At 38.0% G+C, this 23,553-nt stretch overlaps 1 protein-coding gene across 1 annotated transcript; it reads right to left on the bottom strand.

Annotated features, from left to right (window-relative positions):
* Positions 1-288: 288 nt before the first annotated feature.
* LOC149793286 (uncharacterized) lies at positions 289-11,254 on the bottom strand. The gene is made up of 3 exons (XM_089966345.1): positions 10,963-11,254; positions 3,343-3,629; positions 289-3,161 (listed from the first exon to the last, which is right to left on the bottom strand). Exons 2-3 carry the CDS (start codon positions 3,627-3,629, stop codon positions 1,661-1,663), a joined length of 1,788 nt encoding a protein of 595 aa, XP_089822471.1. The 5' UTR covers positions 10,963-11,254; the 3' UTR covers positions 289-1,660.
* Between the last annotated feature and the right edge of the window lie 12,299 nt (positions 11,255-23,553).

The raw sequence follows: 23,553 nt of genomic DNA, 5'->3' as shown, positions 1-23,553 counted from the left end.
GAACCTTGATTGCTTGAACAAAATGGACGTAATGAGGGTTATATATGTAAGTATTGCTTCTGATACTGAACTGGAATCGAAATACGTTTCCATTTCACAAAAGGGATTAACTATCAGTCTTCGATAACATTATCTTGGCTACTCTTTCACCAACACTGATTTTTTTTTTTTGAAATTTTATTTATTTATTTATTTATTTATTTATTTATTTATTAGGGTTCAGGTCTATCACGTAATAAATAATTTGAAGTGGCAAGGATATAATAGACATTTATTGTTATTATTAGAAGTTTATTTCGTTGGTTAGATCGTTCAATAAATTCAATTTGTACAGACCAAGATTCGCACTGAAATGTGTCGAAAGCAAACCGATTTTATACTCCGTCATCTTCTCCGATTCACTAACAGTACTTCAGTCTCTTTACAAAAGAAAGTTGGAAAATCCATTATTGACTGACATTCTTCTGAAACACTCTAAGCTGTGTACCTCCCACAATATAGTATAATGTTGGTTATCCAGCCTTGTTTTACCATACCACACACTGATTTTAAACCTAGTATCCAAAAGTCTTTAAGCGGTATGTGGCAGGCATCACATAATGATGCAGTAAGTAGCAAACTTCATGCTATCAAACCAACTCTAGGCGACTGGGCTTCTTCCTACAAACCCATCCGTAAGGACGAGGTAGTCAATGCAAGAATTAGAATTGGTCACACTTATATAACTCACTTCTGCATACTAAAAGGCGACGACCCACCCGAGTATGTTTCTTGCAATGAACCATTCACTGTGAATCAATTAATAATAGATTGTTTCGATCTCCATCCTACACCCGATCATTGCTACAATGGTCAACATATGAAGGAAATTTCTGATAAAGTAAACATAACTTGTATCTTAAATTTCTTGAAAGAAATAAACATTCTAAAACATAACTCTTAGCATTTTACATATACACTGTCGTTCATTTGATTCAAAATACATTTTTTATCTAAGTATTCATTGACAGTTATATTCAACGTTTATCGGTAAGCCTCATATGTTACCTTCATCATCTCGTCGCTTTCCTTTCCCCGAAGGATCTAAAACTGATTGTGCTGTCCATGAATTGTTTTTTTTCTGTCGTTGAGTGTGACATAGCTTTCTTCATCGCAAAGAGAGAAAAAATGCATAGAAAGAACCTTGGCATCCTCATTTTAGGCTACTCTTCAATACTCCAAATTTCAAGCAATACTCATTGACATCATAAACATTTTGTCCCATCTCATTCAGTGCAGTGTTACTTTTGCTTGTTCGTAGACTGATTGCTTTGTTTATTTCTTTATTCGTAATACTGTAAAAACTCTTAAAAACAATCGGATTACGACGCACCAAAGCTGATGGGGCTGTAAATTTTGAAAAAGTGGATCATAAGATGAGTATGATGCCAATGAATAGGAAACTGGGAGGACAAAAGTTGGGTACCCAATCAGCGGAACTGAAATTCAAATGCCAACACTCCCACCGCATCTTAGACCGATAAATATAAAAACAAGAATGTAAAGATATGTTATTACTATGATTTATAATATGTAAATGCTGGCATCAAATTATTACTTGATGACACTTTTGCATTTCTTATGACTAGCCGGTCAAACACCAGAAGTCGACAACGCCATTTTATTGGAATATTTCAGCAAGTGTGTTGCCTCCCACTTCGACAAGAAGAGACCGTTTGTCTCTATTCACGCAAATTGACCACAGTGTTCCCTCCAGTTGAACATTTATATCACCGAGTACTGCACCCTGTTTAGAAAACGTTACTATCCTCCTCTCCCTGTTATCTGTAACATACAGTATTCCACGATGAATGTCAAGGCTCCACGGGTCATAGTACTCATTGGAGTACCGCCAAATTATCTCCCTTTTCTTCATATTTAATGCTACAGTCTCGCGACCGTTAATGATGTAAGCGACATGTTCGTCCTCCATAGCGATGCTGGATACAGGACCCATCATATCAAGCTCTACTGAATATTCCTTTTTCAACCCATCCAATCGATATACCGCTACTTCGCCATCTTCTGTACCAACAAAAATGCACTCCTTTAAAAAACATAAAGATGCGATAGACGATTCTGTATTAAATGTCTGAACGTGTCTGAAGCCATCTTTCGTAATTTCAATCTCAGATACAAGACAATTTTTGCTTAGAGCAACGAGAATACTATTGTTACGTGATTTGCAAATGGCGTCGGGAGCCTGGTCAAATTTATGCGTTGCTAAATAGCTGTAATTTCTACTGTATAGAAGAATACAGTGTCCAGTTAAATCTCCAACAACTAATCTTCCATCGTGCAAAATCACTAATCCCTTTGCCTCCTTACAGTGCTCCATACTGTGAATTTTAATAAGGACAGGTGGGTCGTGACATTTATCTATATTGTTTGTTTGGGACAGTGACAAATCGTCTAATTGCACCTGTGGTAATAAATCCTCATTTATAGATATTTTGCCGTCTATATTGACCGGTATTTCTATTTTCCGATCATTGCTCATACTGGCATTTGTTTGCTTTCCTTTAATGTCGTATTGGTTATCGTGTATGTATCTCGTTGTCCTTGGGATTGTTGGCAACATTCTGCGATCTTTTCGTTCTTGTGACAAGTGGAGTGAAGCCATGCATTGATTTTCTATCGTGTTATTTTTATCTTCCGATAAACTTGCTGTTTTTGTTGCAAAGTTTCTGTTATGTAAATGAAGTTGATCATTTTGTAAGGCTGGTGTTTTAATAGTCTCATCTGCATCGGTCATAAATTTATCAATAGCTTCATTTGATTTATTTTCCACTGAACTTTCACAAACTCTTTTGTATTTATTTATTGAATCTGTGGCTATCTCTTGCCTTGGATTACTGTGTTCGCTTTGAACTGACTGTAATAATAAATTTTCGCACTTGGTATCAAGGCTAACTTCTCCCAATTTAAAATTACTTGTTAGAAAGTTCAGAATTTCTTCAGACGGCGTAAACACTAGCTTTGAATACATCAAGCTTTTTCCAATAGTTTCTACGACATTCTGTGCCTTTAATACAGCTGACCTCATGCCCTCGTTTTCCTTTCCTTTGCAGCCATTATCAGCCTTTACCTGCCTTGAGTTAGTGATAACAAAATCTTGAAGTCTGAAATTATTCAACAAAATAAAGTTAAACAATTAGAACAGATATATTATTCATAAATAACATCTCTCATTCAAGTGCAGATGACGTATTATAGATCTGTACAAATATGATAATATGAATTCAATTCAATATTTTAATTGTACATATTAAGTAACTTGAAACAATCTAATTTTCTTCTTACTGTCTACTTTCCTGTTCCAACTCCTTGATCTTCATTTCAATTGTGTCCTCAATGACAGAAGCTTTTTCTCTGACGAATCCTATTGCAGATTGTTCGAGGTCTTTCACTTTGGCTGTGATTCTCGAGCACACAGATCGGACTTCTCGCTGAACTTCATTCTCAGATACGTGAAGAATTTTCAGGTGGTGCAGAAGCTCCCGGATGATGGAGCTACATGTCGTTTGTATGTCTTGTTGGCTGGATAGCAAATCGTTTAGATTCGACAACGGGCCAGATTCGGTGCTCATCTGAAGAAATAATAATAATAATAATAATACCCTTGCAGTGGCGCCCGCACATAGAGGCAACTGGGGAGCACTTGCCCCCAACCACCACCAACATCACTGCCCGGATTTCACCCCTTAAAGATATTTTGGCCTACATACGTAAAACTTAATAGCTGACCACTGCATGTTTGCCCCCATCCCCATGAAATAATTATGTTGGCGCCCCTGTACCCTTGTTATGGTTTTAGTGCTAGAAGTATTGGACCAACTGAGTGGCATTGCCCAAGGATGGAAGGTAAATTTGGATCAGTGTTCAACGGGGATGAATATTTATACGTAATGTCACACGCACACATTTACGTATGTATAGGTCAGTGCAATTCACACACGTGGATAGGTCACGGCATCAAAAAGAAAACAATTCCTTTTTCACAAATCATTGGAATTCATCGACTCCTAGTTGTGAATACGGCCGTCTTCACATCATGGCCAATTATGACATGAACACGGCCATCTTCACATCATGACCATTTATGACATAAACACGGCCGTCTTCACATCATGGCCAATTATGACATAAACACGGCCGTCTTCACATCACGGCCATTTATGACATAAACACGGCCATCTTCACATCATGGCCAATTATGACATAAACACGGCCATCTTCACATCATGGCCAATTATGACATGAACACGGCCATCTTCACATCATGGCCAATTATGACATAAACACGGCCATCTTCACATCATGGCCAATTATGACATGAACACGGCCATCTTCACATCATGGCCAATTATGACATGAGCACGGCCATCTTCACATCATGGCCAATTATGACATAAACACGGCCATCTTCACATCATGGCCATTTATGACATAAATACGCCATTTTTGGGACAGTGTGAATGAGATCGATAGATAGATATTAAACGTTGCAACTCTTTCGAATGGAACCACTATGGCTGATATGAACATGGTTATTAAAAGATAGGTTTTCCAACCAACACATAAGCAAGATAAAAGGAGCTGTCCGAGCCTAATACATGTTTGCATATTAACGATCCCTAAATCCAATCGATACCAAATGTAAATTATTGTCTGTAACATAACCCTTAAAATGCAACGTTCAGAAATCGATGAATATATACCCTGGTTATCTTCGCTCTCCAATGGTCCATCCACCTCTTTCCACCAAAATCCTTGGCATATTTAACTTGCTGAAACGGTACCAACTGCTCTGCTATCTGCTTGAATGCAGATGGAGAAGAAACAGCCCCCTCCCCCCGCGGATCTAATGTAGCGTTTAAATTGGCAGATTCTTAGGAATAACCATAACAGCCTCCATACACTACGACACGTGTCGTACGTATTTAAAAGTTTAGGTGTCTTCTGAGTGACATGTTATGCGAAGTTTGAGATGTTTTATACATTACTATTTTTGTTCCAGTGTAGATTCTCTCTCTCTCTCTTGGACTTGTGAACTTTTCAGACATGAAGATCGTGCCATTCTTTACAACATGGACTGTATAAAGTACATTGCAGGATTAGGGTACCAAGATTAGGCGTGTAGATTTTTGGCATCTTCTATGTGAAACAATATTTTTAAATAAATTCAAATTTTCAGAACTTTTTTCAGCGTGCTTAACTATATTATCAACTCTGTTAGGAAATTAACCGTCATTATCAAGCAGGATTTACTTTTAATTTTTTTAGAAACATTTCCAGAGAACTTAACTACTTTAAGATATGTTCGTATCAATATCAATCAGTCGCCGTCTTTCTGTATGTCTGCTTCATTTATCCCCGATCACTGATTCTAACCATTATCTCATGACATTAATGATTAATGATATATCCATCTATAAATTTGTATATATTCCAGTCTTCTCTTAGTCATTGCTGTTATCAGTCATGACTATTTAGTTGTACATCTCCCAGTCTTCTCTCAGTCATCCATGCTTTCAGTCTATAACTATTCAGTTGTATGTCTATCAGTATTCTCACAGTCATTGTTACCATCAATATATGACTATTTAGTTGTATATCCCCCAATCATCTCTCAGTCATCCTTGCTATCAATAAATGAAGTTTTAATTGTATATCTCCCAATCTACTCTCAGTCATCCTTGCTATCAGTAAATGGCTACTTTATATCTCCCAGTCTTCTCTCGGCCATTGTTGCTATCAATATATGACTATTTAGTTGTATATCCCCCCAATCATCTCTCAGTCATCTTTTTGATTGATGAATCAATGACTATTTAGTTGTATATCTCCCAGTCTTCACTCTCTCATCATTGCTATCAATCTATTACGGTTTAGTTGTTTATCTACCAGTCATCTCTCAGTCATCCTTACTATCAAACGATGACTATTTAGTTGTATATCTCCAAGTTGTATATCTTCTCTCAGTCATCCTTGCTATCAAACAATGACTATTTAGTTGTATATCCCCAAGTCTTCTCTCAGTCATTGTTGCCATCAATTTATGACTAATTAGTTGAATATTCCCAAGTTTTCTCTCAGTAGTCCTTGATATCAATCAATGATTTTTATTTGTTTATCCTCCATTCTTCTCACAGTCATCCATGCTATCAGTCTATGATTGTTTAGTTGTTTATATTCCATTCTTCTCTCAGTCATCCATGCTATCAGTCTATGATTGTTTAGTTGTTTATATTCCATTCTTCTCTCAGCCATAGCCGATCAATAATTATTTAGTTGTATATCCCCTCCCCCCCCCCCGTCATCTCTCAATTATCATTCCTATCAGTATATGACTATTTAGTTGTATACCCCCTCCAGTCATTTCTGAGTCAACCTTATTATCAGTCTATTTTTATCCACTTGTCCCTTTCTGATATTAGAATGTTGAAGTAAAGATCAAAAATGAATAACACACTGCTATAAAAATTAAAGTTATTCAAACGTGTTTTATCATCTCACTTTGAAGTAGAGAACTATTTTTAAATTTTCGTTTGCACTACAATACATTACATTACTGGGCATACATTTTAGCAAACACTGTGGAAAAAAACTTGCAAACTTAAATTTGAAAATAATAACAAAAGAAAGCACAACACATGAAATCAGTTAAATAATTTTAGTAAAAAGAGTCTATATTATACTAATGCGACTATTTTGTATTTATTTATTCGGTTATTCCTTTAATAATCGGATTTAAAAACTTAGTATGTTAGTTTGAACATATATTTCTTTCATCATAGACTATTCTCTCTCTCTCTCTCTCTCTCTCTCTCTCTCTCTCTCTCTCTCTCAGAGCTTGTTCCTTTACAGCTTCCCATTAACAATTTCTGACTTGTTCACTACTAACACTCCTAATGTACACTTATTACATATGATGCAGTGTGAGTCCCGCTAAGATCGGCAGATTGGATTAGGCAGGTAAAGACAGATTTGCAACTACTCATGTCTGATTATAGAGCCATAGTGTCAATATGGATGCGCAAAATCTTCATTAAAAATGTAAAATTTCCAATGAAAAATGGGTAACGACCAAGAAGCATGTAACTATCTTCCTGAATCATGTGCCATAACATGTCGATTCAAACCTGCTACGAAAACAATTTACTCCTTCGCGAAAAAGTTACTTTTTAACGTGAAAAAAGTTCATTTTTAATGAAGAATGTAACTTTTTCATGAATAAGGGCGTATACAAGTCGTTGCAACTTTTTCACGATGAAAAGTTAATTTTCGTGAAAGATTGATCCTTGTCACGAAAAAAGTAACAATCTTCATGAAAATATGCAATTTTAAAAAGATAACTGATTGAAACAAGTTTCTTCAGGAAAATTCATTTTTGTCTTCATGTTTAGTCAGGGTACACATCATTGACGTGAAAAACATTATTATTTCGTGAATATTTTGATAGCGTTAGCTAAAAATAAATTCGTGAACAAAAACGTTTATTCAACATAAGAGTTGGATTTTTCGCAAGTAAGATACATTATTCAGAAGAATAAATATTAATCGTGAGAATTTTTCTTTGCAAAAAGAAAAACGAAACATTATGTTAATGACACGAAAGGCCTTTGATAATGACATTCCCTACTTTGCTTTGTTATATCGCTTGCTTTGTTCTTTGATACACCAGATTATGTCGCCAAAGGACCGCTCCTGTGGCATAGTGGTTAGAGCGTCCGCCTCGGAAGCGGGAGATCGTGGGTTCGAACTCGGGTCGAGTCATACCAAAGACTTACAAAAATGGTACTAACAGTTGCCTTGCTAGGCGTTCAGCATTAAGAGGCTAATGTTAGGACTGGTCGGCCTGGTGTCAGGATAATGTGACTGGGTGGGACATCATGTTACATGTTTGCGGCTTGATGACCCAGTGCTAGACATCACTTTAACTGCCGCACTGCAGACATCGTAGCGATATGATTGAAAAAATTGTTAAAGCTACGTTAAAAATCCTAATCACACACACACTACCGCCAAAGCCAGCTTGACTTGTGTGCTAGGTATATGAGAGATTTTTGCATTTTATCGAACACAGTGCTGTAGCCAGATATTGCGTGCTATCAATGCTTCTCTAATCTGTGATTGATCAACCTCGAGACACCATATAGGTAAGGATTAAAGAATGCGTATTACCAGAGATTATAAATATACAAATATTTAAATACATTTCCTAACACCACGTGATCATGGGCCTATAGGATACGGATTATCTTCTTTAATCGGGCGTGAGGGTGGGGAAGAAGATGACTAATGCATTTTGTCGTCACGAGTTAAAACTGCATTACAATAATAGATTTTAGATTTATAATTAGCTAGCTTTAGATTTGTAGTATTGAAGATGAAGACACCCCTTGAGTTGTGATCCTTCTGTAGTACTGAAGATGAAGACACACCTTGAGTTGTGTTCCGTTTGTAGTATTGAAGATGAAGACACCCCATGAGTTATGTTCCGTTTGTAGTATTGAAGATGAAGATACCCCTTGAGTTGTGTTCCGTTTGTAGTACTGAAGATGAAGACACCCCTTGAGTTGTGATCCGTTTGTAATATTGAAGATGAAGACACCCCTTGAGTTGTGTTCCATTTGTAGCATTGAAGATGAAGACACCCCTTGAGTTGTGTTCCGTTTGTAGTATTGAAGATGAAGACACCCTTGAGTTGTATTCCATTTGTAGTATTGAAGATGAAGGCACCCCTTGAGTTGTGATCCGTTTGTAGTATTGAAGATGAAGACACCCTTGAGTTGTGTTCCATTTGTAGTATTGAAGATGAAGACACCCCTTGAGTTGTGTTCCATTTGTAGTATTGAAAATGAAGGCACCCCTTGAGTTGTGTTCTGTTTGTAGTATTGAAGATGAAGACACCCCTTGAGTTGTGTTCCATTTGTAGTATTGAAGATGAAGACACCCCTTGAGTTGTGTTCCATTTGTAGTATTGAAGATGAAGACACCCCTTGAGTTGTGTTCCGTTTGTAGTATTGAAGATGAAGACACCCCTTGAGTTGTGTTCCATTTGTAGTATTGAAGATGAAGACACCCCTTGAGTTGTGTTCCGTTTGTAGCATTGAAGATGAAGACACCCCTTGAGTTGTGTTCCGTTTGTAGCATTGAAGATGAAGACACCCCTTGAGTTGTGTTCCGTTTGTAGCATTGAAGATGAAGACACCCCTTGAGTTGTGTTCCGTTTGTAGCATTGAAGATGAAGACACCCCTTGAGTTGTGTTGCGTTTGTTTCATTTGACCTTTCTTAAATAATAAAATAAAAACGGAAATTCTTATCCGTCTCATTTGTGTCTTTATTGCGCTTTAAACCACCGTTTGTTTGTTTGTTTGTTTGTCTGAATTTCAACTACACCGCTATGAATGAAGCAATATTCTCCAGCGAATATTATGAAAAACTTAACGAAAATGGGATGAAAAATGTAGAAATTATCAATGACTGAATATGTATATGTTATATCGTATTTTTTATGTTTTCCCTGCTCAATTTGGAAACCTTTTGTCCGGCCATCCTACTGGATAACGACTCTTATCTAACTTGCAATCGAAGCTGGTCAGCTGTCCGTTGGAATGTCTGTTATGCATTAGTTGATTGACAGATACCGCGCGGTCCAGTGGTTTACAAGGGCTCACAAATAACCAGACTGAGCTGTATAGAATTTACTGCATAACAAGTTTGCATAAAGTCTCATTTACTGAATGCAAGGAGCGGTACTTACAGCAAATATTTGCTGTAGGAAATCTATAATGTATCACTGCCTTTCGTAAAACACCAAAAGAAAATCATGATAGTGTAAATAATTTCTGGCCATTTCTAATAGTTATCTTTTCAAAAACATGTTTTAAAAAAACTACATCAATAAACGATACATTTGCAGCGATGCAGAACATATCAACGTTCTTTCATCGGTATTGAATCAATAATGCCTGAACGTGACAGATTGTTCTTAGGGGTATTTTCGTATGAAATTGTTGGTTAGATGGTTGGTGTTTAACGGCACAACATCATATAAACATGCAGAGTCATTTGGCTTTTACTGTTTCCAGCGACACACCACAACAGTGATCCGGTCTGGTCTGAGCAGCAGTCGAACACGCGACGTTTGTGATATAAATATGGCACTCTGCCCTGGTCATCACACATCCCCGTTCCAACAGAGCTCTTAATTTCCATATGGTTTTCATTATGATTTGTGTTGAGGACACCACGTTACACTTGTCAGCACAGAGGTACGACATGCTTTAGATAGCTTTTTGGTTATCCTCGAAAAATGTTGACACAGTTATATCGAAATTGTATTTTTCTAACATAAATATTTTGTTTTCTACTGATACATTTTCATGTTACTCATTTAAGTGCTCCCGATATGCTATCGAAATTTACTTTATATTTGGCCAGATATTATTATGAAGTGGTGTAAAACGCTGCTGCGAAATAACACATGCATACAAGACAGGGGCCCCGAGTGGCCGAGTGGTCTAAAGCGCTCACCGTTACGGATCACTGCCATCTCACCTCTGTCTGCGTAGGTTCGAGTCTCGGATTCGGCTAATGTGGTTATGTGAGAAAGCTTGCCAGTAGCTTCTCGTGGGTCGGTGGTTCTTTCCGGGGGTTTTCCGGGTTCTTCCTCCACCATTAATACTGGCCGCCATGTATAGCCTATCTTGTGCTGAAAAATGGCGTTAAGCCCTACAACAACAACAACAACAACAGCATACAAGACACGCACGCACAGATTAACAACAAGCATTTAGGTGTAATTTATGGCACACAGATTATAGTTTATAGCATGGCGTGAATGTATTGAGTTACCTAACTGAAGGACGAGATAAATATGTAAAATAATCAGATATAAATGTGCATGTACTTACCTTGCCTGCTTTTGACCCACTCGACAAAGACGAATCCTTCAAATAACATTAGGAACTGCAAAATTTGTAACTAAATTGAACCATGGGTAATTCTGACTCCGGCATATGTTGGCAAATTGCTGGCAGCCTTTTGAATAAAAAGCAGACAGAGCCAGTGACCTATGTGTCGAATACGGTTTATGTAAAAATGAAACTTAAACAAATAAAAGACACTCTAACTAAATAACTGATCAGACTGGTGTTAGGATCACTGCACCATGCACGCTTTAATAGATGAAGATAGAGTTGTCAAAATTTTCCGTATTTTCTTCGCCTTTTTTTTAAATTATTCAATATCCCGTCCATGTACCCCGGAGAGACAATGGACCTTTGATGTATACTATGCATCTATTGTTGGATGGGCACATATCATTAAAGACAGTTCTTAAAACGCGATCACCATTATTCAGCTTTTGTTCCAGCATACTAGGTCATGACACATGGTTGATCGAATTTCTACCAACGTGTACATTTGTCATTCTCATTTGGGGTCAAGAGAGTCAAATTCTTTACGTAGGTCTGGATAGATCAACAGAGTTATATTTACCGTACGTAAGTAGATCCAACTGCATAGTGCATATAACGAGATATGTTGGTGCTTAATGAGAAGTCATGTCTGAGTCTATGAGAACGGGGTGGTGGTCTTACTTTCAAAAACAAATATCATTACATTATATTAAAACTAGTAACTGATAAAGTCGCACAATAAACATCAATGGAAATAAAACAGCTCGGGCTAAATTTAAATGAGCGCAAGAACTGATCATTGTTCCCGATTGCTCATGGTATCAATGTGCCAATAATGTGATTTTACTCACTGAATTCGGGTATAATTCAGATTTTGGTTGTGCTTAAAAATGTCAAAAGAGTTTCTATTATGCCTGACGTGACCAAGATTGTAATTATAGTTAGTGTTATGAAATCCTTGGTTGGATGTTTGATATTTAACGGACCAAAAGCACACCAATCTAAAGAGGGCGAGGTAACGGGGCTGTATTGCCTTGCCCAGCGACAGATCACAACAGCTGAAATGGTCTGGGTAGGATTCGAACAAGCTACGCTTGTGATATAAACCACTGGGCCGCTGCGGTTCTCTTCATATTAAATCTGGTCAACAAATGTTCATGATGTTTTATAATCACCATGATGTTGTCATGACTTATAACGTTCAGAGAGACACTTTGTTTAAGCAAACTCTGTATCTTTGCCCAAAGTTGATAAACATGTGTGAATTTTACTGAGCAAAGAAATTTATAGTGTTATGTATATCTGATTTAATTCATATTTTTTTAAAAATTTTATTGTTTGTTTATCAGCTTTAAAAATTTATTTTTATTGTATATGCTATTATAATATAATGTTGTTTACGTGATTTGGAAAATTTTTTGACCTTGACTGATTCACTTGTAAACAGCTAAGGCTGACCTAGTTCCCGACCTTACGTCAAAATTAGCAACAGTTACGTGAACAAGTTTTTTTTTTTTAAATTTATTTTTATTGTGGGAATAATAAGGCTGAGATCGAGGCTGTGCTGGGTACGTGACCCTCGACTTGTAAATAGTTTTATTGAAGTAAACAACTTTTTTTATTTTATTCTTAGAGTAAAATAATAGGTTTTCTTCAGGGCCATGTTTTGAGTACCTGATGTAAACATGATCATGTGACCCTCATACGGGCACCCATTCTGCGCCTCAGAATGACTGTATAACCATTCTTTAAGAGAAATAATCTCAGTCTGGGCTTATAACACTTGATGTCAATGTGTTCTTTTGTTGTGTCAGTTTGGAGTTACTTTAATGCTTATTCGAATTATTTTGATTCAAAAGGATTCATTCTTTTTTCCAGGAAATATATGTGCTCATGCAGAATTCTTGAACGAAGACATTTGTTAAACATTTTATTCGGATTTCCAACACCGGAGGGTTATTTTTTGTGTTTCTACAAGGAACTGCAGACTTCAACACTGTACAGGATACAGCATACGTCATCGCCTTTCGTCTCAAACTTTATCTCATTAGGACATTTCAGTATTAGGACTTCTAAAATTTTATTCGTTGATTATTCTTGGATTACTTTTGGATTTGATTCTTAAAACCGTAAGTTCCTATTTTTTCATTTTTGCATTATTTTTCCAGGGAAATAAATAATTTGTTACATTTTTCAACGCTTGTTGTTTTCACTCTTTCTTGTGTTACTGTTTATTCGAGCCTAAATACGTAATGTAAGAATAGCCCAATATCAAACGGAACTTAGTATTCATCTAACATGAGGATTATACCTCTATATGACCAGTATTGCTCTATCAATGTATCTGTAGATACAACATAATCAAATTACATCAGGAGTTTCAAAAGTGTTATTCCATGAAGTTAACCTAATATTGACAATATTTATAATCAGGGAAGCCCCCAAAGAGAGAGAGAGAGTGTGTGTGGGGGGGGGGGTGGGAGTAACGGGGGGGGGGGGGAGAATTGTCCCTGGTGGGTGTCCCGCCAGATTTGGTTTTCGTTATCTAGGGGTTGACCGCCCTCGATGTTATTGCCCGGTTCGAGTAAATATAAATATGTGGTGAAACTTATATGTGAAATAGATAGAGATCTGAGCAGGTATATAGAACAAACCAACACGAGCCCCCGTACATGTAAACAAACAATTTAATCAATTACATAAAAACACTGTGAAAATTCATTACATCAGCAATATACTCTGCTTTTAGAAATTTAACTTTCACCGAAATACAAAGAAAACGCAATTAGATTTAAATAAAATAGCCGATGTGTTTACTGATAGATTTAGTTCATCATAGGATCGAGTGAACAATCGAACTCAACGTCTTGTACGATTGCATAACCTGTTCGTCTTCAGTTTGTTCTGCTGCCACTGTAGCTGTTCAGACCCTTGGATCACAGGATGATACTTTCCACCATCGGTCTCGGGATACTCTCATAATACGTTTCAGAAATTAATACGTCGCATGATTGCGTCACAGGATTATACGTCTCAGGATTATACGTCTCAGGAGCTATTTTCTCCCTTTTAAATAAATATAAATAGAGACAACCTAAATTTCCCGTTATTTATGAAACAGTTAATTCTTCATTCTTCTCCCTCGTTATCGGATTTTACTATCAGTGCTAAACCGATGCTAATGCTATCAATCGACTCCACATGTTCTATAATGACCCTAGTTAGTCAAATGGCTAATTCGTTACGCCTTGACCTTACACATTAACACATACGCGAGGACTGGGGTTCTGAGCCAGCCTCAATTTACACAGGGAATAAATAGGATACATCACATCAATCGATTACTAGATCATTTCAGTCAATACACACTTATTCTTAATCATACGTGAAATCTTCTAAATTCGGCGAATTCACACGGATTCTCGTAATCCTATTAACTAATGTAATGTATTAAATTCGTAGAACATAATTCTTATGCAAACAAGACTATAAATTCAAACAGTTTGTCAAACTTATCTAAAGAAGATTGATGTACGACTTCCTATGCATAAACTCAACACAGTTATACTTCATAAAGCAAATTATTACACGAATGTAGAAAAAAGATTCATGCAACTACAAGTAAATAACCTCAGCAAAGCATTATATATGGCATCAACAAATTACATGGAATTGTCACACTACCTTTGCTTTCAACGTTCCTCCCTCTAATCGGCAAATTATTTCGTCGGTTCCTTTCAACAATAGTCCCCTTTGGACAACAGTTCTTTTTTATTACGAGGAATTTCTTGCAAATCCCTCGGAGCATACTCTATTTTCTCTCGTAGAAAAGCTTAGACTGATTAAAATTTCCGACGTGCCAATTTTTAAAACCTAGAAAATTTTGTGTGGGAAACACGCCCCTTATTTAACGTAACCAATCAGAATCAAATATCTCTGCCGCCTTTTTCCAGAGGCCCAAAGTTAGGTTCAGCTTGACCTGGTAGTTTGAGTAACAGAGTTTCTGCGATTTCTCAACTGTGACAGCTTTACCATGAAAAATGAAGTTTTCCTTGTCCCTAATAGTCCGCCTGGCTGATGTATAAATAAATGCTTAATAAGGAACAAAATTCTCCCTCTAAAGGACATTACCGTACACGGTAGTATGGCGGTATGATACGCGCCTGCCTCCATAAATCTAATTAATGGTTCTCTGGTCTCAACTAATGTATTCTTGTTAGATCACCAGAAATTTGCCACTTCACATATTTCAGGGACCTACCAGGTCCATCGCCACCCTCGAGAAAGGTTCGTCAATCAGTGGGGTGGTTCCTAGTGGCACCGGGCGATGGCAGGTCTTGGGTGCCACCCGCTGACACTTGTCGCACGACAAACAATACCTCCGAACATCCCCATACACACCTGGCCAGTAGAACTCCCTCACTAACCTATCTCTGGTCTTCGCCACGCCCATGCGGCTTCCAAGTAGACCCTCATGTGCCAGCCTAAGCACTTCCGTTCGCTTCGCTCTGGGCACAACAACTCGCTTGAACGTATCGGTCCCTTTCTTGGCGTACCGATACAAAATACCGCGTTTCGTCGCGAACTTCACCTCGCCGTCTGGCATTCTCCGTATAGACCCATCCTTTGAATACATGCGTACCTTGTTGAGGGACAAATCTTCCTCTTGAAGTTTCCTCAACTCGCCAGGTAGCAAACTGTCTATGGGCGAAGTCGTGGGTCGTAGCGGCTTTGACCAGGACCTTCGCTTCATAGCCCTCGTCTCAACAGACCCGACGTATACAGGTGTACACGTCATAGGGTTAGGTTGCGGCAACACATACCTACACCCTGATATTACATCATGAGACAGTCCCGACAAACACGCTGCTTGAATTCGTCCCTTTACATACGGCGAATCAAGATCAATGCTGACGACCGGAAGCGAATCCTTCGTCCGGTTAGCAAACTGGACCTCAACCGTCTAGCCTGTATAATCCCCAGGCTTGACATACTTACTATCCACCAAGCAGGATAACTGCAGCCAGTATCATACAGTACGGTTGTCCTCTCACCGTTGACCGTAGCTACCGCTGTATTAGTCAACTCCACTGTTTCTTGTCTCTTAACAGTATTCGGAATTACCGAATTAATCGTTGTCGGACGATACTTCCTACAATCCTTAACGACATGGCCTCGTCTGTTGCAGCCGTAACACGCCGGCTCACCTTTCCTCCCCGTGGCATCTTTCTCTACCCCCTGAGTCTTCCCCGACCCACGGAAATGTTCTCGGCTGAGATTTCCGGCCCCTGGCCTCCCACCATTCTATACATTCCGTCTTTGGGGTGCCACCTCAGTGGTCTTTCTATGCTCGCCGATTCCAGGTCGGTCCCTGCCACCCCAGGTGGTTGGACGCGAGTGCACGCTCTCATAGCGCTCGACCATCACGCTTATATCATCCAAGGTCGAGAACTCACGCTCCGCTAAGAACACTATTAAGTTCTTCTTGTAATTGCTTAAGACGTGCTCTTTCAAAATTTCTTCGCGTATGCCTTCATACGTTAGCACGGTACCAGATATTTTCATCCATTTATAAAAAATTACGCGTACTCGGTTATGGAACTGCGCGTGCGTTTCGGTAGCTCGCTTCGACGATTCTCTAAAGAGTTTCCGGAACGTTTCTGCCGACAGCTTATAGTGCCGAAGTAGCGCTTTCTTCAGAGCGTCGTAGTCGTCTATCTCCTCCGGTGTCATATTGTGGTAGACGTCTTTCGCGGCTCCTTGTAAGAATGCTGAATAATTGATAGCCCACTGGTCTCTGGGTAGCTGATGAACCAGTGCCAACTTTTCGAACTGTGTCAAAAAGTTGTCAACAGTTTCGTCCTTGTCATTGAACATGGGCATGGTGATCTGTATTGGTCGTCTGTCTTCAGATCGTCTACATGCGGACCCTGGACGTTCGTTCAGATCTTCACCCCTCATGAACTCGGCTTCGATCCTCAGTCTCTCCATGGCTAACATATGTTCGCGTTCTTTAGATTTCTCCTCGGCCTGCAATCTGGCTAATTCGAGCTCTCGTTCAGCTGCTTGTCTTTCTCCCGTTTCCTTTCCTCGGCCTGCAATCTGGCTAACTCGAGCTCTCGCTCACGCCCAGCTGCTTCTCTGTCTTTCTCTCGTTCCGGGGCTAATTGCTTCTTGTGTTCCCTAACACTTCGTTCGACAAATTCAGCTAACTGGGTCCTATCGTAATCTAACTCTTCTTTTCCTATTGACTTAAATTCCCTAACTAATTGTCTGTCTGTCGCCATCCTGGTCTACTTGTAAGGTGACACAAGAATTAAATCTTTTACCTAAAACTTAAGTTTTACTGCCCTATTTGAAAATAGCCCCTCACGTATTTATCGTATGCCTGACTCAGTTAAACCAGACGGTCCCTGTACCAATCAATCAATAAATAAAAGGGCAGTACGCAGCTGCAATGCCTCCCCAAATCAGTGCAGCTGGAATGCCTCCCCAAAAAGGCGTAATTTATTACTGCGTGTTTTACCTAAATATCTCTTCTCACAAGAGAATCCAAAGGAAATTTCCCACTTCACTCCACAAATTTAGAATACGACTTGATAGCAAAGGTATGTGTTTCAATTCTTACAATATTCTCATCACGATATGAAAAGAAATAGCAAGAAATTAGCATGCACTATATATATATATATATATATATATATATATATATATATATATATATATATATATATATATATATATATATATATATATATATACATGTATAAACAAAAATGCAGACAAAGACTCGATTCACTCTGATCCTTATTTCTTATAGTAAAAATGGAATTATTACTATCTAGATACTGATTTTGTTCTATATTTGCTCAGACTCTTTTACTCGAATAAAAATGTTCTGATATCCCGGACGAAAGCTCCCAACTTGTAATTGGGGGGGGGGGGGAATTGTCCCTGGTGGGTGTTCCGCCAAATTTGGTTTTCGTTATCTAGGGGTTGACCGCCCTCGATGTTATTGCCCGGTTCGAGTAAATATAAATATGTGGTGAAACTTATATGTGAAATAGATAGAGATCTGAGCAGGTATAGAGAACAAACCAACACAAGCCCCCGTACATGTAAACAAACAATTTAATCAATTACATAAAAACAATGTGAACCTTCATTACATCAGAAATATACTCTGCTTTTAGAAATTTAACTTTCACCGAAATACAAAGAAAACGCAATTAGATTTAAATAAAATAGCCGATGTGTTTACTGATAGATTTAGTTCATCATAGGATCGAGTGAACAATCGAAGTCAACGTCTTGTACGATTGCATAACCTGTTCGTCCTCAGTTGTTTTACTGCCACTGTAGCTGTTCAGACCCTTGGATCACAGGATGATACTTTCCACCATCGGTCTCAGGATACTCTCAGAATACGTTTCAGAAATTAATGCGTCGCAGGATTGCGTCACAGGATTATACGTCTCAGGATTATACGTCTCAGGAGCTATTTTCTCCCTTTTAAATAAATATAAATAGAGACAACCTAAATTTCCCGTTATTTATGAAACAGTTAATTCTTTATTCTTCTCCCTCGTTATCAGATTTTACTATCAGTGCTAAACCGATGCTAAGGCTATCAATCGACTCCACATGTTCTATAATGACCCTAATTAGTCAAATGGCTAATTCGTTACGCCTTGACCTTACACATTAACACATACGCGAGGACTGGGGTTCTGAGCCAGCCTCAATTTACACAGGAAATAAATAGGATACATCACATCAATCGATTACTAGATCATTTCAGTCAATACACACTTATTCTTAATCATACGTGAAATCTTCTAAATTCGGCGAATTCACACGGATTCTCGTAATCCTATTAACTAATGTAATGTATTAAATGTACGACTTCCTATGCATAAACTCAACACAGTTATACTTCATAAAGCAAATTATTGCACGAATGTAGAAAAAAGATTCATGCAACTACAAGTAAATAACCTCAGCAAAGCATTATATACGGCATCAACAAATTACATGGAATTGTCACACTACCTTTGCTTTCATCGTTCCTCCCGCTAATCGACAAATTATTTCGTCGGTTCCTTTCGACAATAGTCCCCTTTGGACAACAGTTCTTTTTTATTACGAGGAATTTCTTGCAAATCCCTCGGAGCATACTGTTTTCTCTCGTAGAAAAGCTTAGACCGATTAAAATTTCCGATGTGGCAATTTTTAAAACCTAGAAAATATTGTGTGGGAAACACGCCCCTTATTTAACGTAACCAATCAGAATCAAATATCTCTGCCGCCATTTTCCAGAGGCGCCAAAGTCAGGGTCAGCTTGACCTGGTAGTTTGAGTAACAGAGTTTCTGCGATTTCTCAACTGTGACAGCTTTACCATGAAAAATGAAGTTTTCCTTGTCCCTAATAGTACGCCTGGCTGCTGTATAAACAAATGCTTAATTAGGAACAAAATTCTCCCTCTAAAGGACATTACCGTACACGGTAGTATGGCGGTATGATACGCGCCTGTCTCCATAAATTAATGGTTCTCTGGTCTCAACTAATGTATTCTTGTTAGATCACCAGAAATTTGCCACTTCACAGTGGGTGTGTGCTTGCGTGCGAGGGTGTGTCCTTCTTTACTTTGCTTATTAACTTGCAAGCTTTGCCACAAGATTTTAGAAGCCTGTCGTCAATGTTAAGGTGTACTGACGTCAAGGTATTTTAAGTTATATCTTGGTTTATCACTTCATTCACATTCATATGTAAAGAACACCTCGCACCCTCATCGGCATGTCATTAGAGGCGACTAACGGACCGACCATTTAAAAAAAAAAAATTGAGGCGGGGGGAATAATTCTGGTCGATAAAGACGTAACAAACAAGCACACACACACACCTTCCACTCTCGAAAATTAATTAAATAGTCAGTTCCACAATTTAAGTAGGACCTCGTGTGTCTCAGTAGTTAGCGTATGGGACTCGCAACCAAAATATGCCAGCTCAAATCTTACTATGAGATCAACCAGGGTCAGCTACTGCTTTGTCTCCTTGGCAAGATACTTAACTGCAATTGCCTCTGCACTAAATAATCTAACTGTGTTGATATGCCGCATTCAGACTGTTTCTGAGAAACCAAAATATGTCGGCGAAGCAGTTTACAGAAATATATATATTTTGTTCGCCAGAAATGTCTTCCAAAAATTGAATCGCAATTTATTTCATCAAAATAGATCCATCGTATGATGGACCGAGGTAATGCTAATGAAAAAAAACTTTTGTAAATAATCGAGATGGTCGAAATGGCAACTAGCTGCATACATTCAAGGTTCGATCCGTATGACTGACCTCGAAGTTTCAATGGCTACGCTGTAGAACACCCAACTAAATTACACCTTGCATCGTAATAGGTATCCTCCTTTAACCATGGCAAAGCATCATATTATGTGTATCTATTTTGTAAGTTTAACTTTTGTCCATGATTATAGATTGAAATGATCATTTGTAAACAACATATTACATAGCTAACTTTTTCCATGATTGCGGATTAAACTTCAACATAATCATCATTTATATACAACATGTTTATTTGGGTTTGAGTTTAGTATATTGATATATCCTTTGGAAAATCATGGTCTACCTGATCTTTGTCAGGTAGTTTGCTAAAATGTAAGTATATAGTACATGATTTCGTTTACGAGTGTTTTGGAAATTTCCATCCTAAATGGCCCAAGTCCAGGGCAGTTTTGATGTGCCGTAGATCAGGTGATTGCATGTAAGATTCTAAAGTAGAGAGACATCTTCAGTCCTAAAATTGTTGTGTTCAGGTATGATTTGAGAGGAATAATTTATATAACAATCAGTCATTGGAATTACAAATTGCTCATGAACATATTGTCTTAAATCACTATTTTGGGATTATTATGAATTTATTACTTGGCAATGTGGATTATATCATTGTGATACATCAAGACTTTTGGTACATCAGTTGAGCCAAGACTATTTGCACACCATCACATTCAGTACTGAAATTCATTCGAAACGCAATAGTCTTTGATTTGTGATAGATCTTTTAGGATTTTTCGGATTTAATTGAGAATATTCTATGTTGCCTTTCAATTTATATGTATGATAGATAGACAGATAGATAGATAGATAGATAGATAGATAGATAGATAGATAGATAGATAGATAGACAGATAGATAGATAGATGTTGTTGTTGTAGGGTTCAACGCCATTTTTCAGCACACGATAGGCTATACATGGTGGCCAGTATTAATGGTGTAGGAAGAACCCGGGAAAACCCCCGGAAAGAATCACCGACCCACGAGAAGCTACTGGCAAGCTTTCTCACATACCCACGTTGGCTGAATCCGAGACTCGAACCCACGCAGACAGAAGTGAGATGGCAGTGATCCGTAACGGAGAGCGCTTTAGACCAATAGGCCACTCGGATAGATAGATAGATAGATAGATAGATAGATAGATAGATAGATAGATAGATAGATAGATAGATAGATAGATACAGAGAGAGATAGATAGATAGATAGATAGATAGATAGATAGATAGATAGAGAGATAGATAGAGAGATAAATTGGTAGGCATGTAGGGAGAGAGAGAGAGATGGATGATTATATATATATGCAAATATAAGTATTAGAATACTGTACCTCATGTGACAATTTATCAATAATTACTCAATCAATTAACGACAATGGACAGGACCACAACTTCAGCCAAATGTGGAGCAACGGTAGTTCAGTTGGTAGAGCGTCATATTCACAATCCAATGGCCGCGGGTTCGATACATGCCCAAGCCAGCCCTGATCGTTTGACTCAGCATGTCCTTGGGAAAAGCTTTTATCCCCCATTTCCTCGGAGTTTTAAGGCCTATTATGCGTTTAAAGTGCCGGTGAAGGTGATAATAACCCAAATGTATACGAACGTTTAGCATTCAAAGGCACTAATTGTTCCAAATAGAAATGAATGTGATTTTCCCTAAAAAATGACTATTTTTAATGGCTGCTATGGACTTAATAACGTAAAGCAGGTTAAAAATATAAAAAAAAATTACATTGTCAAAAAAACTCTTGGCAACCACACAATGATGACTCCCATAACTGTGGATCATCTTTTCGGTAAATTAATATTTCATTTGTGGAGCAAATGTCCGTTAGGAGGATCAAGTGTTAATCGAACGCGGTTTTACTGGATGGAAACAGCTTTCGTTTTACTGCCTTAAGTATGTTCGGTTTATGCTCCTGCAAAGCTAGCAGTAGTGACCTCGGTTTCTTCTAACAAAACAGCAAATATGCATGTAGAGATTCATACAGCGGGCGAGAGAGGTTATCGTAATGATTCCTGATACAGCTAGCTCTGTTTCATCCACACCCCTTAAGAGGATGAGAGATGCCCCGGGCCACTTCGTGAATTTGAGGCCCCATGGCCCTGGTTATAGTGCATTGTGTGTGTGTGTGTGTGTGTGTGTGTGTGTGTGTGTGTGTGCGCGAGAGAGAGAGAGAGAGAGAGAGAGAGTGATCTGGATTATTCCGTACCTTTAACAATTTTCAAATCACATCAAACGCTTCGATCGATTATGTAGATTTAGCCCATTTAGTTCGTTAGCGACTGTCTTCGTTCCAAGAGATCGGTGTAAGGAATAAGCAGACTCCGTTCCAGCTGCAAGCCAAAAAGAAAAGTCGAAGCCAAGAAGTAGCAAATGCCCTGCTGAGTGAAATCCTTTAAAGCTCAATCAGCAGGCGTAATCTGCTTGGTAGCACGAATTGACAATCGCAAATGAGGTCGCTAAACTAACATCTTATCGACAATATGACCCACTTGATGTCTTGAAAGCGCATTATCTCCAATAGTTCGAACACAGTAAAAGACACTGAAAGGTCCATACGCATTTTTTGACAACGTATACAACTACGAAACAAAGAATGTTCCGTTCTCTTGTTTAAAAATACATCAGATATCATTATATTATGACTGTAGCAAACGCTAAATATGGTAAAGTCAATCGAACACCCTGTACAATTCACATGACACCATGCATATGTCTAAATTTCTTTACAATTCTATAATGGCATATAATTGCCGGATGATTCCGGTTTTTTTTTCGATAATGAAATAAAGTTAAAAATGTAATTAGAAAAATGAATGCATACAATTAATGTCCAAAAACTTTGAAAAAGGACTTTAATAATGTTAATAATGTGACTGACGTGAGTAACAAGGGCATTTAGAGTGAAAATATTGAAAACTGTTAATAAGATATCAAGAGAAAAATGTACATACAATATCATAATATCTAATATATATTTATAAGCATATATAGCAGAATCATGCTAATGTATGCACGAAATACCACCCACCCACCCACCCAAAAAAAGAAGAAGAGAAAATAAAATATAAAGAGGGCCTTCATAGTTTATTACATGACGATATTTTCAAACACCATTTGTTATTTAGTAATAAGTTTTCTTGGCAAACCAAAGATCATTTTATCTTAGACTGTACACAATATCTTACTATCATAAACCGAACAGAAGGAATTTAGGTCGATAATAATAAATA

This window comes from Sinohyriopsis cumingii, chromosome 8 (genome assembly GCF_028554795.1).
Source record: "Sinohyriopsis cumingii isolate HCF-2022 chromosome 8, ASM2855479v2, whole genome shotgun sequence".
Classification (NCBI taxonomy): Eukaryota; Metazoa; Mollusca; class Bivalvia; order Unionida; family Unionidae; genus Sinohyriopsis; species Sinohyriopsis cumingii.
This window is presented reverse-complemented; position numbering and strand designations above follow the sequence as displayed.